Source organism: Heteronotia binoei, chromosome 8 (assembly GCF_032191835.1).
Source record: "Heteronotia binoei isolate CCM8104 ecotype False Entrance Well chromosome 8, APGP_CSIRO_Hbin_v1, whole genome shotgun sequence".
NCBI classification, from domain to species: Eukaryota; Metazoa; Chordata; class Lepidosauria; order Squamata; family Gekkonidae; genus Heteronotia; species Heteronotia binoei.
Window position 1 is genome coordinate 11,001,821 of NC_083230.1, and position 22,427 is coordinate 11,024,247.

A 22,427-nucleotide genomic window follows, 5' to 3' on the forward strand; every position below is an offset into this window, starting at 1 on the left:
CGGGACTGCCCGTACCGCAACCTGGACTGCCGCAGCTGCGGAAAGACAGGCCACATCGCCCGGGCTTGCCGGGCCAAGAACAGCCGCCGCCAACCGTCAGCGCATCACGACTCCCTGGACACACACACGACGGCATCCACCAGTCTGCAGGTATTGAACTTGCCCCTCTCGGCCCCAGACAAGGTCAAAATGTCGGTCCTAATCGAGGGCGCCCCCTGCATCATGGAAGTAGACTCGGGTTCCTCCATCTCTATCATTTCGGAGGAAACCCTCAAGAAACTATGTCCCCGCCGCCGCATCCAAACGAGGCCAGCGGACTTCGTACTGAGGGACTTTCAGAAGAACCCAGTACACATCGTGGGGTGGGCCCGGGTGCATGTAGAAAGAGGGGGTTTTAGGGGGCCCCTAGACATCCTAGTGGTCAAGCGCCAACTGACCACACTTCTCGGGTTGGCGTGGTTCAATCCACTGGGGATCCAGCTGGTGGGGGTGGACCACTTGCAGGCCAGCAATTTCGACGGGGTCTGCCGCGAGTTCCCCGAGGTCTTCGACGGGTCCTTGGGGAGCTACAAGGGTCCGCCCATCACTTTACCGATAGACCCAACGGTCAGGCCCATAAGGCTTAAAGCGAGGCGCGTCCCGTTCGCCCTTAAGCCTAAAATAGAGGCAGAACTGGACCGCCTAACAGCCCAGGGCGTCCTAGAACCTGTAACATATGCGGAATGGGAGACCCCCATAGTAACGCCAGTCAAACCCAACGGGGAGGTTAGGATCTGCGCTGACTACAAGTGCACGATCAATAAGGCGCTGCAAGACAACCCCTACCCAGTCCCGGTGGTTAGCCACGTCCTAGCAGCACTAGCCGGGGCGAGGGTTTTTGGAAAGCTGGACTTAGCACAAGCATACCAGCAACTGCCGGTCGACGCTAAGACAGCGGAGGCGCAGACGATCGTGACCCACAGGGGCGCGTTCAGGGTTAAACGGCTGCAGTTCGGGGTCAGTGTAGCTCCGGGAATATTCCAGAGTATAATGGACTCTCTCTTGAAAGGGATTCCCGGAGTTCAACCCTTCTTTGACGACGTTTTAATCGCCGCCCCCACCGAAGGAGAGTTCAGCTGCCGCCTGCGAGAGGTCCTCAGACGGTTCCAAGCGGCGGGGCTGAGAGTCAAAAAGGAGAAATGTTTGTTGGGTGTTCCGCGAGTGGAGTTCCTGGGGTTCGCCGTGGACGCGGCTGGAATTCACCCGACGGCGGACAAGACCAGGGCCATAGTCCAGGCCCCTGCCCCCAAATGCAAGGCAGAACTACAGAGTTTTTTAGGATTATTGAACTTTTATCATGCATTCCTGCCACACAAAGCCGCCGTGGCGGAACCTTTGCACCGCTTGTTAGATAAACAGGCCGCGTGGGTCTGGGGTAAACGCCAAGCCGCGGCGTTCCAGGCAGTGAAAGACCTCTTGGTCTCTAACGCGGTACTGCATCACTACGATGAAAACCTACCCCTGATCCTGGCTTGCGACGCCTCCCCCTACGGAGTAGGAGCGGTCTTAGGGCACCAACTCCCGGACGGGAGAGAGGCGCCGATCGCTTACTACTCCCGGACTCTGTCCCCTGCCGAGCGGAACTACGCCCAGATCGATAAGGAGGCCCTGGCGATCGTGGCGGGGGTGCAAAAGTTCAACGACTACCTCTACGGTAGGCGTTTCACCATCGCCACTGACCACAAGCCGCTCCTCGGCCTCCTAGCCCCCGATCGTCAGACCCCCCAGATTCTGTCGCAGAGGGTTTTAAGGTGGAACCAGTTCCTGAATTCATACACTTACGCACTGATACACCGCCCCGGTAAAGCAATGGGTCACGCAGATGCCCTCAGCCGCCTGCCGCTACCCACAACGGACCCAGATCCCGCCCCGGCACATGGGGTGATGCTCATTGAGTCGCTCCCCGAGCGCCCACTGCACGCGGATGAGGTGGCTCGGGCGACTGGGAGAGACCGCATCCTCGCACGGGTCAGGGACTGGGTGGGAAGGGGGTGGCCCTCGGGCAAGGTGGAAGAAGCATTTCGGCCGTTCGCGTCCAGGAAGGACGAGCTATCGACACACAAGGGGTGCATACTCTGGGGGAGCCGGGTGGTGGTCCCCCCCCCCTGCGCAGACAGGTATTGGAGGATCTCCACGAGACCCACCCGGGCATCGTGAGAATGAAAGCCCTGGCCCGGAGCTACGTGTGGTGGCCGGGCATGGATGACGAAATAGAGGGGTGGGTAAGAAGGTGCCAACCATGCCAGGAGTCCAGACCCAATCCGCCGTCCGCCCCGGTCCACAGGTGGGAGTCGAACGGGCGGCCGTGGTCCCGCCTCCATGTGGATTTCGCGGGGCCGTATCAGGGCCAGATCTTCTTTATACTTGTGGACGCATATACAAAATGGCTAGAGGTAATCCCGGTGGCCTCGACCTCCACCGCAGCAGCAGTCAGGGCGCTCAGAAGGGTCCTCTGCACACACGGGATCCCTGACACCCTGGTGACGGACAACGGCACGGCATTCACCTCCCGGGAATTCCGGGAGTTCACCGACCGGTACCTCATAAGGCACATAAGGTCCGCCCCATTCCACCCAGCCACCAACGGCCAGGCGGAGCGCATGGTGCGGACCACCAAAGAGGCCCTCGGCCGTATAGTACAGGGGGATTGGGACCACCGCCTCTCAGCATTCCTGTTCCACAACAGGATCACCCCAAACCCTGTAACCGGTTTCAGCCCCGCAGAACTGCTCATGGGGAGGAAACTGACCACTCGTCTAGATAGGTTACACCCGGACCGGGCGCCGGATGTCCGCGGGTCCCCCGAGGTCCGGGAAGCAGTGAGAGGATTCTTTCCGGGCGACCCCGTGTATGCGAAAAACTTCGCAAGCGGCCCCGAGTGGTTGGCGGGGAGGGTTCTGAGGGTGACAGGCTCCCGGTCATACGAGGTAACCACCGCCGGAGGCCAGGTGCTGAGACGGCACATCGACCAGCTGCGCCGCCGCACCCTACCCGAGGAGGCAGAAGAGGCAGAGAGTAGGGAACCGCCAGCAACGGAACCGCCAGAAGGGGCCCCGCCAATACAGGAGCTACCCGCGTACGAGGCCCCCGCAGCCGCGGGCCCAGAACCGGAGCCAGCACCCGACCCGGGCCGGCAACAGCCAGAAACGGCGCCACCCACGTTGGGATCGGGCCCCGCACCCACGGCAACCCCGAGGAGATCAACACGGGAACGCAAGACGCCAGCGTACCTACAGGACTATGTAGTTTAAACTAGGAGGGGAGGAGTGTAGTGTATCGGACTCAGCGCAAGCGGCGCGCGACCCGAGCCACCCTCGGGTCGCCGTGCGCAGCGCGGGAAAAGCCACCGCCAATCCTGACCAAGGGCGGGAAGTTTAACTGGCCAGGATTGGGCTGGCCAGCGAAGGGGATGTTCCGGGAGGCATGTATATATTAGCGGACCCGGCCGCGTGTTAGTTGTTGCGTGTGATGTACCAGCCAATAAAGACCTATGCCTTCACCACGTCTCGTCTCCCAGTACATTACATTATAAGAATTCTTTCCCTCGTTCCCTTTGTGCTGGTAGCGATGCCAGTGTTCACTGTGGTGATACTGCTGAGGAGGGCCAAGTAACAAGTCCCAGGCTGTCCAGCCAGCTGCATCTGGGAAGTGGCAGGACAGAGCACCACCCACCCACCCACCCACCCCCGGCCAATCTCAAAAACCTGCCTCCAGAGTCTGGTTCCCTCCCCTAGATAACAGACCTTTCCGTTTACAAACAGAATGCGAAATGTTGGTTTAACAGCATAAGGACTTTTTCTTTCTGCAATATGTAATAGTCTGGATTGAAAGTATGCCAAGATTGCCACTGAAGCACAGCAAACATTAAAAGCCACCAATTCACTTCCTTCTGTAGATAGTGAAATATCCTCTGAGCAGATGGTATCTTTGTTTGCCAACTGAGTGGAACGCTGGCAGTTAAGTATTTCTGTAATAGCAACATCCACATCAGCTCTAGCCCTTTTGCTTCTTTGCTTGTTGGTTTCCGTGACGTCTAGAAAGCTATGACAACCAGAAAGACACAGCAATTATTATCATTACTTCCCTGTGACATTCTCAAAGCAGATTTAAGTTAATGGAAGCAGCATTATTAGATTGCAGATTTTCATTTAAGCAGGGACTGTATTATTACATAGATGGCTCGGTGCAATGGACTTCAGTCATTGAATTATATATAAACTAGTGTTCCAAAATAGAATATGTCTAGCACATAATATGAATATTAATATTAAAAATGTAGCAAGCAACATTTTTTAAAAAAATTCGTGTTTGCAACGAGAACTTGTGCTGCTTGCCCCCAATATTTTCTCATGCCCAATGTGATCAAGAAACAGAATCTTCACTGCAGCTATGCACAGGCTTGATTCCCAGTGTTTGGGATCACCAATACTTATGCATTTATTTTAGTTATTTATACCCACTCCCCCCCCTCACTGGAGACCCCAAGTGGCTTACCAAATCATTCTCTCCTTACCACTACCCTTCCAGGAAGCCCCAATGGGCACATCCACAAACCTATTGCCCTTTCACCACACCCCCTCCAGCCTAGAAATAGCAGCTCTCCAGCAGCCCTGGCCTCACTCAATGCACAGCAGCCAAGAAGGTCAGAGTGCCTGCTCCGACTGCAACGCCACTGAGGATGTTCTCCGTAGCCAAGAACGAAACGTCTGGAAGAAAAACTTTCTCCAGTAGAACACGGCACTTGAGCCCGAAAGATTCTACAAACCCTAATGATGTTACCAGCTGTGAAAACCTGAAATCTTTGATAACATTCTCTCCTCTGTAAGCCGAAATGCCCTCAAAACGAGGTTGGGGAATTAGTTAGGTGGACACCCGGCTTAATAGGAATCTTTTTACCAAATGTATACCAGGCTCAACCATCCAGATAGTAAATGCTCAATAAAAGGACTCTAATTTAATAAAAACCAATTGTAATTTATTTAGAATAATAGTTCTTTCACACAAGGATAAAAATACAAAACAATCACACATTCACACAGGTCTAAGAAATATAGATAGATCGATAGGGGAACATATATGGATAAACAGATAGGGCAATAATTACCTCTCGCAGACTCCAGGGAAGACTCCGATGGCGACAAGTGAGGGAATGGGGGAGGACCCGAAACTGATCAGGAATCGGGGATGGATCTACACAGCGGGAAATGGGTTGCTGAATAGAAGCACACCTGTGGGTAGCTAGTCCACAGGTTATAAAGAGTCACCTAAGTCCCGAGGGGATGGGAGGTGACTGGGAGGAGAGATGGGAGGTTCTGCTGATGACCACGAAGGCTGGACATCAGCTGAACCAATGGTGAGTCTTTGGTGACACCTGATTGGGTGCATGCTTTGACCAATGAACTTCACCTTTGTCCTGGGCACCCTGGAAACTTCCAGGTTGCGACAGGGCTTGGGGCGGCTCCAGTGATATCAGTATGGAAATGGCTGTGTGCTTGGGATGAGATGGGATTATCTGGGAAGGTGACAATAGGGAATCAGATATCGACCTAGGTATCCCCGGTGTAGACAAAAGGCTTGGATGTGACAGGAGAGATCCTTCCTCTTTTCTCATCATCTCCTAGACTAGAGCTACTGTTCAGGATATTACTGAGCAATTAGGATCAACAGTCGAGCTATTAATCCATTCATAAAAACGGATGGGTTGCTTGCGGGCTAGGAATGACTCAGGGTGCGTACGTGAGATTCCCACTAAGAAGGAATGAAGTCCAGCCTGGCAGGAAGATGGCTACAAGTGGTGTTAGCGAAACACAGTGGTTTCCATGCTTAGCGCTTCAACACCGGTCGCCTGGACAGTTCCGTGGCGGCGCAGCTTCTTCCTCACCATGGCGGGCCCGCTCAGTGACAGGGGAAACGTTCGTGCATGTTAGCAAACACTCCGAGCCTGTTTAGAATGCCTGCACACTTATGCTGCTTGTACACATGAGTCTTATTTGGTTCCTGGATGGCTTTACTCGCACTCTCTGGCCAGACGGGTGCAAGCTCGCTTCTCCAGGCGCCCTGGCAACCGTGATTATGACTATAATATTTGGGAAAGAGGGGTCATTTCCTCACACCTCCTCCATTCTGCCCTCTCAACAACTGTGTGAAGTAGGCTGAGAATATATGACTGGCCAACGGCCACCCAGTGAGTGTCTGGGGCAGAGTGCGGATTCAAATCCAAATCCTAGCCCAACATGCTAACCACTATACCATGTTGGGCGGAGAACATATTTTAACTCATACTCTACAGATGCTCCTAAACACATCTATTCAATGTCTTATTTATCATAATCGCCTGTGTCATGGATCTCCAAGACGTTAGACAGCTTCTAGCAAGAATAAATAAATAAAACAAACACAATTTAAAATATTAATCTCATAAACAGTAATTATTTTAAAGTATGCATTCAACGGCATAGTTGTAGAGTTGCCCAGGTCAGGTTGCCAAATCTAGCTGCTGTTTTGGTGGGAGAATTGGGGTGACAGGAAAAAGCTATTTGGCAATGCGCCAATGCGTGACATCACTTCTGATGCAAAACTAGACGTGATGTCATAGTGTCAGGGAGATGCTCCAGGATTCACCCAAAACTCTATGGGTGAATTCTAGATTGCTGCTCTGACACAAGGATGTCATTTCTGGTGTCACATCAGAAGTGACATCATGCATGGGGACAACACTAAATTGCTCCACATTTTCTCATCACCACCACTCTGTTGAATGACATGGATGGCCTCGTCTCATCGAATGTGGGAAACTTGGTTCGTACTTGGATGGGAGACCTGCTGCAAAGGACTTGCCTGCTCTGCAGAATCTGTTTGCTGCTCAAAGGCAGGCAAGAGTAAACCACCTCTGAATGTCTCTTGCCTTGAAAATGCTGCAGGGTCACCATAAGTCAACTGTGACTTGATGGCACTTTCCAACTACCCACTCTGTCAAGTAGTGGGAGGGAGATGGTGGGAGGGATGGTGTCCCAGGCCGGAAGTGCCCTCTATATTCAGGGCACCCGGACCGCTCTCCTGCCCAACACAAGAATGCTAGAGCATTCTCTCCAACACTCCTCCCCTTCTTCACAACCTCTGCTGGCTGCAGAGAAGAGAGAGTAAAACTACCACCATGGTAATTGCCCAGGAAAATGAATAATCTGGCCACAGTGGAGTGGATTTACTTCCCTTTTTCTATAGTCAGCTTGCTCTCCTCTGGGCACCCTTGCAATTCAGCATACTCATCGGACTTGCCATGCCTTGTGCTGAGAAGAATGCAAAAAGAAAGGCCTTCTTACTCTCTATTCCAGATGGACGAGGGCTGGCTAAGGTGGCAGCTCTGGTGTAGAGACAACTCAATGTGTGCAGAGGGACTTTGGTCATTTAAAAGGTTAGAGGCGAATATTTAATATTAATATTTATATCTTAAACTATTGTATGGGCGTGTTTGGTGGGTCATGTGGCTCTTTTTGTCAATGATAATTGCAACTGGGACTCTTCACAAACTGTGAACTGAGTACCATTTTTTTAAGCCTGTTATAGATCTAGCCTTGTCTCCTGGAGCAAAAGACAAAGGCCATTTTCCCACTGACCTTACTCCGGAGCGACGTCCCTCTTCACCGCACAGCGTCTGTGTGGATTTCCCACCAACAGCTGCGCACAACCAGGAAGAGCCGCGGCTTTTGCGTCGCAGATGTAAACTGGTTTTTAGTGGTTTACATCTGCGATGCAAAAGCCACGGCACTTCCTGGTTTAGGGTTGCCAAGTCCCATTTTAAAAATATCTGGGGACTTTGGGGGTGGAGCCAGGAGACTTTGGGAGTGGAGCCAGGAGACACTGGGGTGGAGCTAGGGGGAGGGGGGAAACGGTGCCGGGGAGCATGGCTGCTCCTCCGAGATGGGCTCAAGTTGGGCCCATCTCGGAGGAGCAGCTGCGGGGGGGGGGGCAGCGGCGCAGCGGCATCGCGCACTCCGCATCGCCTCTGGGTTGGAATCGGGGGCTGCTGCAGGAGGGAGACGCGCTGACCTACCTCGGCCTGCTGGCCCAGTGCCTCGTGGGGCTGCCCGCCCCGCCGTCGGCCACTGAGCGCGTGTCCCGCTTCCGTCCCTTGCAGGTTTCCAGCCCCCGCGAGGTGGTCGGGAGGGTGGTGGGGCGGATGTGCGCTCAGGGCAAGAAGAACGTGCTGGTCTCCGGCTACACCCTGCTGGCTGAGAGCAGAGCCCCCTTTCCCGGCTTGCCCGCCCTCAGCAACCTTTGGCCCAACAGCGCCACGGAGGAGCAGCTGCAGGGGGAGGGGGCGGCATGCCCGCTCCGGGATGGGGCGGCTCACCATGTTCGTGGCACCATTTCCCCCCTCCCCCCGCTTCCGTTTTTTGGGGGAGCGGGGGAAGAGGGTGGAAATCCTGGCGTCCCCCGCCAGAGCGGGAGGGTTGGGAAGCCTATCCAGGTTGTGCGCAGCAGTTGGTGGGAAATCCGTGCAGATGCTGCGCGGTGAAGAGGGACGTCGCTCCGGAGTAAGGTCAGTGGGAAAACGGCCAAAGAAACATGAAGTGCTGGATCTAGCAGCAATAAGAGAAGAGGGCCTTCCAGGTTTTAATTAATAACAAAATTTATTGCCTTAGAACCTAGCCAACACAGCATTGAACTCTGGCTGTTCAGCCACTTCCCAATTACAGAAGCTGAAGAAGTCTGAACAACCTTTACTAAAGGACAACACCCTTAGGCACACAGAACAGAACACAGGCTCAAAATATCCATTCAAAAGCTGTAGGCCTTATGGAAGAAGTGCATCCTCTCTGAAGAACACCATGATGCTACAGCTTAGAACCACAGTGGAAAGACTAGCCAGTAACTTTTGAGTAATCATGGTAAAGGGCTTATTTCTTGCCACCATAGTAAAAAAGTCATGGAGTAGGTTCAGCCTTGCTGGAAATAAAGTAGCAGCTGGGCTTGTATGAAGGGAAATAGTCTTTGAATGTAAAGGGCTTCAGTCCGTGGGGAACAGAACCAGCCCAGAGGTATGCAGTGGAAAATTCAGTGCTCCGAAAACAAGTTGACTGTATATCCACTTCTCCATATCAAGCAGGTAGAGTGACATTCTATACCCACTGAGCCTTTTGAAAAATGTTTAGGGATAACTTTATGCAAAGTACCATAGTCATTCCCAGAGGCTACAAAGGCATGAATCAGCATTCTTTTCCAGGAAAGGGTGTGAGCTGATCAGAAGATAGCAGTCCCTTTGCTTGCAGGAAGAGTGGTGGTAAGCCTTTACCCAGCCATAAAAAACCAGCTGTGAAACTAGGCTGTAGTTTCCTCCTCCCCCCCCCCGCTATTTTACACTGGTGTACAACCGGGGGGGGGGGGGGGTTAGCAGGAACATACAGGAACGCAGTTCCGACTGGCTAGGTGTCAGGGGGTGTGGCCTAATATGCAAATGAGATAGCTTTGGGCCTTTTCTACAAAAAAGCTCTGTGTTAAACAATAGTGACATCAGGGGGTATGACCTAATAAAGGTCTGCGCTGCACTGCCTATTGAGTACCGGATCCGCTTCAGGGTTTTGGTACTGACATTTAAAGCCTTATGCGGTCTGGGACCAACATACCTGAGGGACCGCCTTTCCCCATATATGCCCCAGAGGTCGTTGCGATCGGCTAAGCGACACCTCCTGACCACCCCTGGCCCTAAGGACGTCCAACTTGCCTCAACCAGGGTTTCAGCTCTGGCCCCTGCCTGATGGAATCAGCTCCCTGTGGAGATCCGGGTTCTACCTGAATTACTACCATTTCATGCGGCCTGCAAGATGGAGCTGTTCCACCGGGCCTATGGTTGAGGCAGCGGGCGTCCTATTATTCCATCATTTGGCCTCCCTTGCGGTGACATCGTGCTTTATTGCAGTGCTATCCTATTGTTATTACCATCGTTTAAGGTGGGCCTACAACTGGCTATTGATATGCTGTGCCCTGTCCGCCAGTGGTACGTTTTATTTATTGCTTTTACTGTTAATTTTAAATTAATGTTTTAACTTTGATATGTAGGTTTTTATTGTTATTTTTATATGTTATGATCTGCCTTGAGCCCATTTATGGGAAAAGGCGGAATATAAGCCTATTAAATAAAATAAAATAAATAAATATGCAATTGAGTTCCTGTTGGCTCTTTCTACAAAAAAAGCCCTGGGTATAACTTTTCTAAGGCTAAGAACAAACCACACCGCATTTGGTAAACTGCAAATTAATGAAGCCAGCTTCTCCTTCAAGCATAGATCTTAAAGGAGTGCATTCACAGACTCCGCCTCCTCCCTTGAGGGAAGGTAATAACCAAAATTAGCCACAGGGTGGACTTTACCCCACTGAAGGGGTGATGGTAGCGAAACCTAAAACAGAAAAGAAAACTGCGTGCAAAATCTGAAACGCCTGTAAATAAATTCAAGAGATCTGGAAAGAAGGTTTTATCTAAAATGGGTTGTCTAAAGAGACAGGGAGATTTGCAGCAGTCAGAGTATGGAGATCAAGAGCAGGAAAATTTGCTACAGGATAGAGTTTGCTCAGGCAAGAGAGAGTTTGAGCAGTTGCCTCCACCTCCTTGTGAATGGGTACAAAGGAGGGAAGATGGTCAAGTAGAACAATTGGTTTGTCCACAGATTTCTGTAGATGTTTCTCCTGTTGATCCAAGTTGTCAAGTCCTTGTTTTATATTCTGAAAATTACACTGTGTAGAAATTGCTTGCTATTCCCCTTCCCGCCTTGTTATATTGCTATCGGTATTATTTGTTACTGAAGTCAGGCCAGCCAAGACAGTCAAGGCCAGTTGCAGAATTAGTAAAGTAGATAAGGACACCTGCACTCCCAGGAAGGGGGGAAGAGGAGTTAAGGTGTCCATTGCCCACCAAAATCTCCCGCCTTTAATTCCCGCTTTTGCTTGACTATTGTAACAGCTATGATAACATATATAAGGGGGCTCTGAAGGGCGATTCAGTTTCTGCAAAACCATGTTTTGCCTCCACTAGTATTGATGAATAAACTCTGCCATTGAAATGAACTGTGTGACTCATTGAACTCGAGGGGATCTTGACATATTGCAGAAACTCCTAATTATACTTAGTGGACTACCCACCTCCACAATGTCGGACAATGAGAAAGTCAAAACTGAAGATGTACAGATGGACCTGGAGGAACTGGAACCTCAACTCCCAATGGGCCCAATTCGAGTGCCTCCTTCCATAACAGTATGGCGGAGGGAAAGATTGGCGGGGAGCTTATCTGGATGAGATGTCAGAGAGCCTGGAGACCCAGCTTATCGACCCTGCTCATCGGCCCTGCATGGTACGTACCAAGCCTGGGGATCAGATGAGGAGGAGGCCACCCTAACTCAGCATGATTGGTGGCCCAAGGAGCCACCGGGGTGGTTCCATGATGCTATGATGGCCCAAGGACAGCAAATGCATGAAGAGATGCTAACCACGAATGATTTCTTTATGCGGGAGGTGAGAAATCTCGCCTGACAGCTACAGGATCTAGCTGTTCAGGTCACTGGGACCCCTCCTGCACAACCAGTACCCCTCCCTCAAGACTAAACAACAAAGCTGGGGGAGGGGGACCACCAGAAGGCCCCTGGCTGGAATTGTTCCGGGCCAACCCCGAGTACTGATACAGCCACTGGGAGCCCCAGGGGAGTCACCTGAGCTGGCTCTGCCAGGAGGCCCCAAGGTGCGTGAAGCCCAATTCGATGGAGACCCTGTGAAATTGTGGTACTTCATGGTACTTATATGCGGCCACCTGATGGTGTGGGCGACTAACTTCCCCACTGAAAAGGCAAAAGTCATTCACATCAGGGGATGGCTGGAGGGAGCTGCAGCTGACTGGTTCATCACCGTATACAAATTAAGGTTCCCTGCTCTGGATTCAGAAGGGACCTGTTTGCCCCTCCGTTGTAAACAAAGGAGGAGGGGGCACCTTCTTCTGGGGCCCATAGAACAGGGCCTCCTGGTTCAATCTTTTTTTAAACTTGGGGGGTTTTTTGAGGAGAGGAACCAGCAGCTATGCTGCAACTTTAGTGCTTCTTCCTAAAACAAAACAAAACAAAAAAAACCCCAGCCACCCTAGATTGATTCCCCATTATAACCTATGGGGACCATTGAATATAATGGCCCCCAAGGGTATAACGGAGCTGGGAAAATACCATTGTTCTGTTTGCACACCTCTACTGACAACTAATTACACACATTAGCTCCCCATTCACAGACAGAAAACTTCCGAATACCAATGCTAGGAGGCAACATCGGGGAAAACCTTGGCCTCTATGCCCAGTTGTTGATCTTCCATAATAACTGGTTAGCCACTGTATGAGACAGGATAATGGACTGAATGGATAACTGGTCTGATCCAGCTGGCCACTTATGTTCTTAGGTTTCCCATTTGATTAGAAAAATCCACTGATCTTTGCCTGGTGGACAGAGTTGGCCCTGCTCCAAGCAGCAAGATACGCTGGGTAGCACTGTCTATGACTGGTAATGCAGACTGTAAACATGGTGGTCCAGGGTTCATGTTCTTGACAGGGACCCCTGGGATGGCACATATACAACTGGTGCTATGCAAACTGCGCTGGTTACTGGTGGAGCACCAGATCAAATTCAAGGTGCTGATATTAACCTTTAAGGCAGCTCACAGTCAGGGACTCACACACCTCTGGGACTGCCTCTCAATACATTCCCAATAAAACATTACAATAAAGTACCCCCCCCCCCCAAAAAAAAAAATCTCTTGGTAGTCCCCAGCCTGAGAGAGATCCAGCTGTCCTCGATCAGGTCCAAGGCCTTCTTGGCCCTGGCCCCCGCCTGGTGAAACTCTCTGCCAGAGAACATCTGTGCCCTGCAGGATTTATTAACCTTTCCACAGGGCCTGCAAAGCAGAGATGTTCCGCCAGGCTTTTGGTTGAGAACAGCAACGGGATGATACATAGTTTGGTGCTCCTAGGCTCTCCTACCCCTTCCCTACCTTCCGAAGTTGCAGAGTGGCAGCATTCCCCTTACCGGCATTGTTTTAAAATGGAGTTAGTATTAATTATATTTTGACTGTATTTAAATGTTGTATAATTGATTTAGGTTGTTTTATCCTGAAGTAAGCTGCCCTGAACCCTGAATGCAGAGAAGGATGGACTACAAATAGAAAGAATTAAATAAATGAATGAATGAATGAATGAATGAATGAATGAATCAATTAATGAATCAATGAATGAATGAATGAATGAATGAATGAATGAATGAATGAATGAATGAATGAATGTACTGTTGAGGTTACATCTATGCCTCTGATCAGATCTCCCAGCTATGGACTGGTTACAAGCATGGCCCAGGTTTTATTTCTTGGAGGTTGTATTCTGCTATTCTCTAGCAGCATGGTAAGAGGCAACATGCGTCCTCTTCCAGCCTACTGTTACCTTGAAGGCTCCAAGCATTGCTCCTAGTCCACATACCGCTATCGAAAAAAGCAGGTGCAAGGGTTTTCTTTCCAATTCAAATGGTATAACACTGGCTTTCAAAGGGGTGCTTCTTTGCTTCCGAACGTATGGTTTGATGGGATCTTACAAGCAGAGTTTCAACTTCAGGACTGCCATTCATACCTGAGAATAAAACGGGAAGCGCCAAGCAACTTTGCAGGTAAATGAGACTATGAAGGTAATATGAAGAGTCAATAGCTTCCAACTGACTAGGAAGGAAATCTAATACAACTGCAATTCCCTGCAGAAATGACATTGCCGCTGAAAACTGCACAAAGACAGGAAGGGGCAGTGATGTAACACTGGTCCAGTCCCCACTAATAGGAAGGATGAAAAGAGCAGAATGGAGGCTGTGCAGTCAGTGTTTGTGCTACTGTATATACATTTTATTCTTGCAATCTCAAATCTGTGCAAATTGTAGCAAGTTCTAGTGCTGAACAAACTCCACACCACTATTTCTCTGTTTCTTTGAATGTTTGAGGGGGTTTTCGTTCGACCAGGTCAGTTTTTCTTCTCCCAAAGGCAAAAACAAACAGAGTTTGTGTTTGGATAAAATGGCACTGTCATGTGCAATGACATTTAGGAATCTTTTTTTCAGTTTGGCACACACCCCTAGAATTAATATTTCACACTCGATTGCCTTTCTATTAAGAACGTTAGGAAATGCCTTGGTGCAATATCGCTCATGGACTTCAAAAGGCAGGAACAAAATTCAGTCAAAATTAAATGGCAAGCTTTGTAAATAAAACAAAGTCAATGATTAAATGCTCATCTTTCTAAAGGCCTTGTGCAGAGAGCAAGCCAGCTTCACAGAAAAAAATAGAACCGCAGGAGGAAAATAATACATGCATGCTTTATAGAAGTAGGATGAAATAGATGGCAAGAGAGCTCTGTGGCCCATTAGCTCCTGCATATGAAGATTCTTGAGGATTCAAAGAGGCCTAAGATCACACATCTTGGTTCATCCATAAAATGAACTTCTGGCTTGTGCAGCTTCAATTTGTCTTGGTGCTCTGCAGCCACTCCGTTTTGCTATTTGCTGAAACCAGAAAATGTTCTGCTGTAAACATTTTAAAATAATGGCACATGCTCTGTTAGCCGCCCTGAGCGTGCCTTGGCGGGGAGGGCGGGGTATAAATAAAAACTTATTATTATTATTATTATTATTACAACTTACAGACTGAACCAACATACTTTTAAACCCACAGGGCACAGGGCAGGTGTGTGGGGTTTAGATAAAAATATGGAGCAGAGGTCCATCAGTGGCTATTAGCCACAGTGTGTGTGTATGTATAAAAAATTTTGTCACTGTGTGACACAGAGTGTTGGACTGGATGGGCCATTGGCCTGATCCAACATGGCTTCTCTTATGTTCTTATGTGGCTCCTCTCACTTTTTCCAGCCCCGGCCTTTCCCTCATGCCCAGAGTTCTGCTCAGCACAGTAGGGGAGAAAGAGTTGAAAATAGGAGAGGTATGGGAATGAGCTCTGATCCACACACAATCCGTAGCCCTGAAAATGTCATCCTAAACAGAGTGACATCTGTCGAAATCGATTGACTTAAATGGACCTGCTTATGACGGCATTTTGAGTGGTCAAGGACAGCGGTAAAATTATTCAATGATTCCTGTCATCTTTTGACAGGCAGAGGAGAAGTCTGTGAAAAGCTGCTGAAAAGTGATGCTGGATGTAGCAGCTGCAGTATACTGAAGAGCAATTTGTAGTTGAAACTTTCATGTACACAAAATCTTAGACTGTGCTGCCTCCATATCATTAATTGCAGTGAAATTTGGGCATGCCTGGTTGTTTCTAGATATCTGGTATCTTTGAAAGGACTTCTAGTGCCCCCATATTGTGGCCCTGTGCATATCTTCTCTTAGTCTGCATGGGGTTATTTGGTGACAACATGAACTGAAAGAGGAGTAATTAGCTTTCTCTTCTTCCTGAAACTGCTCCTTCCTCTTTGTTATCTCTTGCAAGGATTTGCTTAACCAACAGTCAAACATGCTCAGAGTACATCCCAGTTTAGTTTAGGTTTGATATTCTCTCTATCATAGTTTGACTACCGAGGACACCTACTCATTGGGGTTTGGTGGAACAACTGCAGGGCAAAGGAATGGGACAAGATGATCTACAGTGTTATGCAAATGTATTGTGTTTGCAATGAGTAGTTATTCCAGGAAGATCAGAGGATGCCTTCGGAATGACTACTGTGATTGTTCTAACACCTGCAGAGGGAATTGCAGTTCTGCGTCTAGCGGTAGCAATCCACCTGCAGCCTGTGTTGTTTTCATTTCTCCTTCCATGCAAGATGCTCTGTTGACATTTTGTTCTATGAATAATACTGTGTTGTCTCATATTCTACAGATTGTGTCTCTCCACCATCATCTCACTTTCCCCAATAACTAAAGGGATGCATTGGGTCAATATGACTTAGCTGAGAAATATTAGGGCCTGACATCCCTGCACTGAAAATTAAATTTGTATCAGAAGAGAACTGACAGGTTGAGAAGTCTGTGTTGCATTCCTTTGGAAACCACCTAAAAAAAGACAACAGTGACATATATATGTCTTTCAGGTTCAGACAAATGGGAACAGGTGTCTTCCCTTTCTCTGTGTGAGGGTATAAACACACTGTCCTCCTTTAAGACTCTATTTGCTCATTTATTTACTTCATTCCTACCTCACTTTCTTCCAGTTTCCATCGTCCTTAGGGATAGGTACAAGCTGCATTTTCGTGGTTCAATTTGTGGTTCATGAGTGAACCACAAACTGAACCAAATATCCATATGAGCGGGGTGGGGTTTGTTCATGAACTGACCTGGTTTGTATAGGTTCATGAGCCATATAAAGTTTAAACCCCTGCTTTCTTCTCCCCACTGCTTTTCACAAGGAACAGAAAGCAAGGGGTTAAATGACTTGCAGAATTATTGCTCTAAACAGAAGCCTTCCTCCGCCCCCTGCATACCTCATAAATATCTGCTTAAGAAACAGAATGGATTGAAAGCAAATTGTGAAAGGTGGAATCCTGCTGATCCCATGGGCATGCCCAGATCCTTATACATTTAACTCTTTGATCCCAGGATTTGTTTTATGAATATATATATGAATCTATGATGTATATATGTGTAGGAAATTTGCATATTTTCCATTTTTTTAATCTCTAAAATGTATAATTATTGATTAGAAATGACGTCACAGTTTTTATGTTCTCAAGCATAAATTGGAACAGTTCTCATCCTGTGCTATTCTCCTTGGACTGTCGTCTGGCTCATTTTTCTTAGGCATGACTGAGAGGCAAAAACAACCCTGTCCATCACACTTAATGAAAGCTAATGCTGAATACAGAGCAAAGTAAAATGCAGACAGGAGGGGGATGAGAAAGGTCTTGGGAAGATTTCCTATGATAAAGTGTCTAGACCGCAAAGCCCCTCCTCCTCCTTTCTGAGTAACTAAAGGCCAAATCAGCCCCTGCAACGTCTGTGATTGGATTTTCCCGGCCCTCCAAAAGGTGGAATTGCTGGAACTGTGAGATGGTGGTGGTTGTGTCCTGGGCTCAAATGGGAGAACTGTTACTTTTGGAGGGAAGCCGAACTAGCCAGAGCTTGAGCACCGCACCAGGGTTTCACAGAAGTCCTAAGCGTGCCCAATCAGGGGAAGGATTGAAACATACGCAGCCTATCAACATCCAGGCTCATACTGTTCCCTGATAGGCCCTTAGGGCCCTGTAAATAGCCAATCCGTGTAAATAGTTAAAGACCAATCAGAACGGGGCAAGAACTGTATAAAAAGAGAGCGGGAAGTTTGAACAGTGTGCAGAGAGTGTGTGTTCCTGAAGTAAAGCTTGCTGAAATCACTTCCGACTCTGGTCTCTTACTGCGCCAACCCCAGTACTTTACAGTGGTAGAGCATCCACTTTGTATGCCAAAGGTCTTAGGTTCAAAACCTGGCATTGCCAGCAAAAAGAGTCTGTTAGTAGGTGATGTGGAAGACCTCTACCTGAGACCCAGATAGCCGCTGCCAATCAGCGTAGCCAATACTGATGTGGCCCTGACTTACTGTAAGCAGGGCTGGCCATAGGGCGTGTGGCACCCCAGGCAGGCTCAGCACCCGCCAACCCCTTCCAAGGTGCTGCCCCACCGCCCACATGGTGAAGAGAAGAGGGAAGAGTAGCGCCGGGGAGGAGGTGAGGCCAGGCGGAGGAAGAGAAGCGACGGGGAGGAGGCAGGACGGGCACGCGGGGGAAGAGAAGTGACGAGGAGGTGGCATGGGCGGGGGAAGAGAAGCAATGGGGAGGAGGTGGGACAGGCAGGCAGACAAAGAGAAGTGATGAGGAGGAGGCACGCAGGGGCAGAGAAGTGATGAGGAGGAGGTGGCATGGGCGGGCGGGGGAAGAGAAGCAATGGGGAGGAGGTGGGACAGGCAGGCAGACAAAGAGAAGTGACGAGGAGGAGGCAGGCAGGGGAAGAGAAGCGACAGGGAGGAGGCAGGACGGGCACGCAGGGGAAGAGAAGTGACGAGGAGGAGGCACGCAGGGAAAGAGAAGTGACGAGGAGGAGATGGCATGGGCGGGGGGAAGAGAAGCAATGGGGAGGAGGTGGGACAGGCAGGCGGACAAAGAGAAGTGACGAGGAGGAGGCAGGCCGGGGAAGAGAAGCGACGGGGAGGAGGCAGAATGGGCAAGCTACAGAGAAAGGGAAGGGGTGGGTGGAGGAAGAGGCAAACTAGCCATTTGTCTCGGGCATGGGGAGGGGGGAGGGGTGAATTTGGTGCCCCCTACTCTGCTGGTGCCCCGGCCTAGGCAAATGCCTAATTTGCCTAGTGGGCGAGTTGGCCCTGATTGTAAGGTAGCTTCATTTATGGAGAGGAGAAAGATCTCCCTGTATTTTGGCCACATTCCTCAGCTCTTTGCATGCTTCTACAGAGAGTGTTAAGGTTTTTAATTCTTACTCTGCCAGCTGTGAGGGTTTCCCCTGATCTATCCTGAAATTGGGTTTAAGTTCCCATGTGGGCTGCCCTGCACTTTTTCTCCAATCATTCCACGACGCACATCCCCAAACTTTTATTGCCATCGTTTAGGATATCCAAAACAATAATCTGTCTTGCTTCTTCCTGTCAAGTGGGTAGGCAAATAGTTCTATTGACCTGGCTATTGCTTACGTTAAACTGGAAATGAATCTCCTGAAACCCAGGGCAACTATGACTTTGCAGGACCTTCATCATAACAGCAGCTTCCTCTCGAGGCCTAGGCACATGGCGCCTAATTCAGGTTGCATGCGTAGAGCTGGGGCTTTTGTATCTCCCCAAGATAGGGATGCCAGCTGCAGGTTGGGAAATTCCTGTTGATTTGGGGATGGAGCCTAGGAAAGGTGGGATTTGGGGAGGAGTAGAAACTCAGGGCGTTTTCCCACAGAGCTTACCTCGGAGCGACGTCCCTCTTCACCGTGCAGCGTCTGTGCGGATTTCCCACCAACTGCTCCACATAACCAGGAAGAGCCGCGGCTTTTGCGTCGCTAATGTAAACTGGTTTTTAGCAGTTTACATCTGCGACGCAAAAGGTCCGGCACTTCCTGGTTATGCGGAGCAGTTGGTGGGAAATCCGCACAGACGCTGCACGGTGAAGAGGGACGTCGCTCCGAGGTAAGCTCTGTGGGGAAAAGCCCTCAGTATAATGCTGCTTATCAGCCATTTTCTCCAGGGTAATTGATCCCTGTAAACTGAAGATCAGTTGTAATTCTGGGAAATCTCCAAGCCCCACCTGGAGGCTGGCAATCGCATCACAGGGTGTGCCGTGTGGCCTGTTTGGGAAACTCATATGTACACTTGTTGGTTTTCCCAACAGGACAAATGGTGCTCCGCAGACTACTGCAAGGAAATGGTGTATGGAAAAAGTTTGAAGCTCATTTCTGTCTTGGGCAACAGGTGCAATCTGTATTGCACGTGTAAGAATTGAGGAGAACCTGCAACTCATGTCTGACTATTAGCTCACAGGGTGGGGGCTGTGGATCCAGCCAATGCCCACCATGAAGTATGAATTGGCTTGACATTATCACACTGTTTGCAAGACTGTTTCTGTGCAACTCTGCATGGGCATCCCATTCCTCCAGGTCCAGTGGTCTCTTACTTCAAACCCTTTCTTTTCTTGTTCACCTTTTCTACACCGAAACGGTCCTTGCTATGCTTCAAAATGGGCACAAAACCAGAAATGAGCTCGGAGCATTCAGCGTGGATGACATACCAATGCATTGCATTGCATAGCTTCCCAGATTGTAATTTCAGCATGTTTTGACCCCCTCCCCCCCTTTTTTTTTACTTGAGAATGGAGGCAGCTGAATGGCACTGCATTTCTTCACAGAGTTTCAAAGTAGCTGTAACTGTAGCATCTGTGCATTGTCTGTCTGCAGTCTTCATGGACAATCGCTTTCTGTTTTTTCATCTCATTGGGAAATAAGAAAAATAAAAAAGTGCCAACTTGTGAAATGGTTCAAGGAAATTGCAGCAGATGGAAAAGAGACGTGAGTGATCATTTCAGATGGAGTGAACAAAACAGCAGTGGGGGGACTTTGAGTAGCAACAGATGGTATATGACTCCTAAGAAATTGGCAAAGATGAACAATAAGATGCCAGACAGATGTTGGAAATGTAAAAAACATGAAGGTTCTTTCGACCATATGTGGTGGACTTGTGAAAGAGAAAAAAAAGTATTGGCAGATGATTCAACAAGAAATTTCTAGGATCTTGGGATATGAATTCAAGAAAGCTGCAGAGACTATTCTGTTGGGATTACAAATGGAAAAATTTCCAAAAGAAGATAGAACTATAATTTGGTACTTGCTTTCAGCTGCTAGGACACTATATGCTCAGTTATGGAAGCAAGAAAAAATACCAGAAAAATGGGATTGGATTGTAAAAGTTATGACATGGAGTGAGATGGACAAATTAACAAGAATTTTAAGAGACTCTGATTTAGAAGATTTTAAAAGGGAGTGGAAAACATTTAGACGTTATGTAGAAGACGAGTGGAAAGTAAAAGGACATTGGACAATTTTTGATAATGATTAAACTTTAGAAGAATGAAGAATATTAATTTTAGTTCTTAGGGATTAAGGGTACCTTTTAATGTTAGTATTTTATTATTATTACCATATGTTATCAATAAAATTGTTTAAGCAAGAAAAGAAACCACCACCCCCGATAAACTTTTGGCATCCCAGAAAAAACAGAGTAGGATGGATGACTTCTTGGTCACCTGCTATTCACCAGCCAGAATTCACCTGCTATTTGCTCCAGCCAGCACTTCCGTTTTCTACTCAATGAGAAGGCGTTACAATCTGCTGATGCCAGCATTACTAATGAGACAAAAACTTTAGTTTCTCCTGCTCCCAAATTACCAGCTATGGAAACATCCGAGGAGCAACTGATAAGAATTCGTGCTAAGGACTTTGAATTCTTGGCTTCCCAAACACTTTTAATAGCTCAAATAGTGAGCAAAATTTATGAGAAATTTACTTCAGTTTTTTGCAAACAATCTGGTACTTTGGATTCCCCACTTTCAAAGCAGGCTGAGAAAGAAATCAGCTCCATAAACAAGCATCGGAGACAAATTTCTTATTTTAGGAGAGCCTGTTTGGTGTAGTGGTTAAGTGTGCGGACTCTTATCTGGGAGAACCAGGTTTGATTCCCCACTCCTCCACTTACAGCTGCTGGAATGGCCTTGGGTTAGCCATAGCTATCACAGGAGTTGTCCTTGAAAGAGCAGCTGCTGTGAAAGCTCTCTCAGCTCCACCCACCTCACAAGGTGTCTGTTTTGGAGGGAGAAGATATAGGAGATTGTAAGCCGTTCTGAGTCTCTGATTCAGAGAGAAGGGTGGGGTATAAATCTGCAGTCTTCTTCTTATCCTTCAAAAGAGAATAAATCCACCACTCTGCAGGCCCCTGGACTTACTGCTTCATTGACCTTGGACGTAAAGGCTATAGTCCTCGATATTTATAAATATCAGGACCAATGGATAGACTGGTCCTCTAAATGGAAAGCAAGAAAGCACTTAACAGATCTTCTGGCGCTACCTTATGAGAATTTATGAGAAACTTGATCCATTACTTCAATTTTTTTGCAAACGTTAGGTCTGCTGAAAGGATATATGGTCCTATCCATCATGACCATATTTTGTTATACTACAACACTTCATTGATCCCATCTTTAATACTGGAAAAGCGGTATTTTTTGCAGCAATTTGGAATCTTCCCTACCAGATATCTTAAGAATGGAAAAGTCAAACCCTTGATTCCAGCAAAAAAGCCTTCAATTAAAACAAAAAAAGAAGTTTCCAAAAGGAGTATAAATTATTTGAACCCTGATGTTACTTCTTCAAGGAATAACCACTCTGATACTGAAGAAGAAGAAGAGGAGGTGATGGTAGTTGACCTACACCCATCTCGTCCTATCCCTGTGGAGCCATGGAGGCCTCTAAGGAAGTTAGGAAACCCTCAGCAGTTATTAATCCTCTTGAGGAGTCATCACCACTAGAAGTAAGAAAAGATTTGGCAATGAAAGAACTGACTTTCAATAAAGTCGAGGAAGACCTTTTTTCCTCATTTACCACCCTCCCTGAGAAAGAGCAAAATAATCTAATCCAAAGTTTCCAGTTTCTTCAATAGCAACTTGTTACCATTCAGCAAAGAACCAGAACTGAAGATGGCATAGCTTAGGAAGTATTTTATACCCCAGACTCTCTAGCTCAGTCTCATTTCAAAGACTTAGTCCAACTGCCATTTCCTTCCCTGTACCCCTTGAACCAGAAATGGTTGTGATAAATTGACACACTCCAGCTTCCAAAGAGACTTTTTATCATCTGATAGCATTACGGATCAAAC

At 48.3% G+C, this 22,427-nt stretch overlaps 1 protein-coding gene across 1 annotated transcript; it reads left to right on the forward strand.

Moving 5' to 3' along the window:
• Window positions 1-447: 447 nt before the first annotated feature.
• LOC132576705 (uncharacterized protein K02A2.6-like) lies at window positions 448-2,915 on the forward strand (the record flags this gene model as incomplete). The annotated part of the gene is given in 5 exon segments (XM_060246079.1): window positions 448-873; window positions 946-1,109; window positions 1,698-2,137; window positions 2,140-2,670; window positions 2,764-2,915. Coding segments are annotated over 5 exon segments (1,713 nt in total), but the record flags the coding sequence as incomplete, so codon positions are not given.
• Between the last annotated feature and the right edge of the window lie 19,512 nt (window positions 2,916-22,427).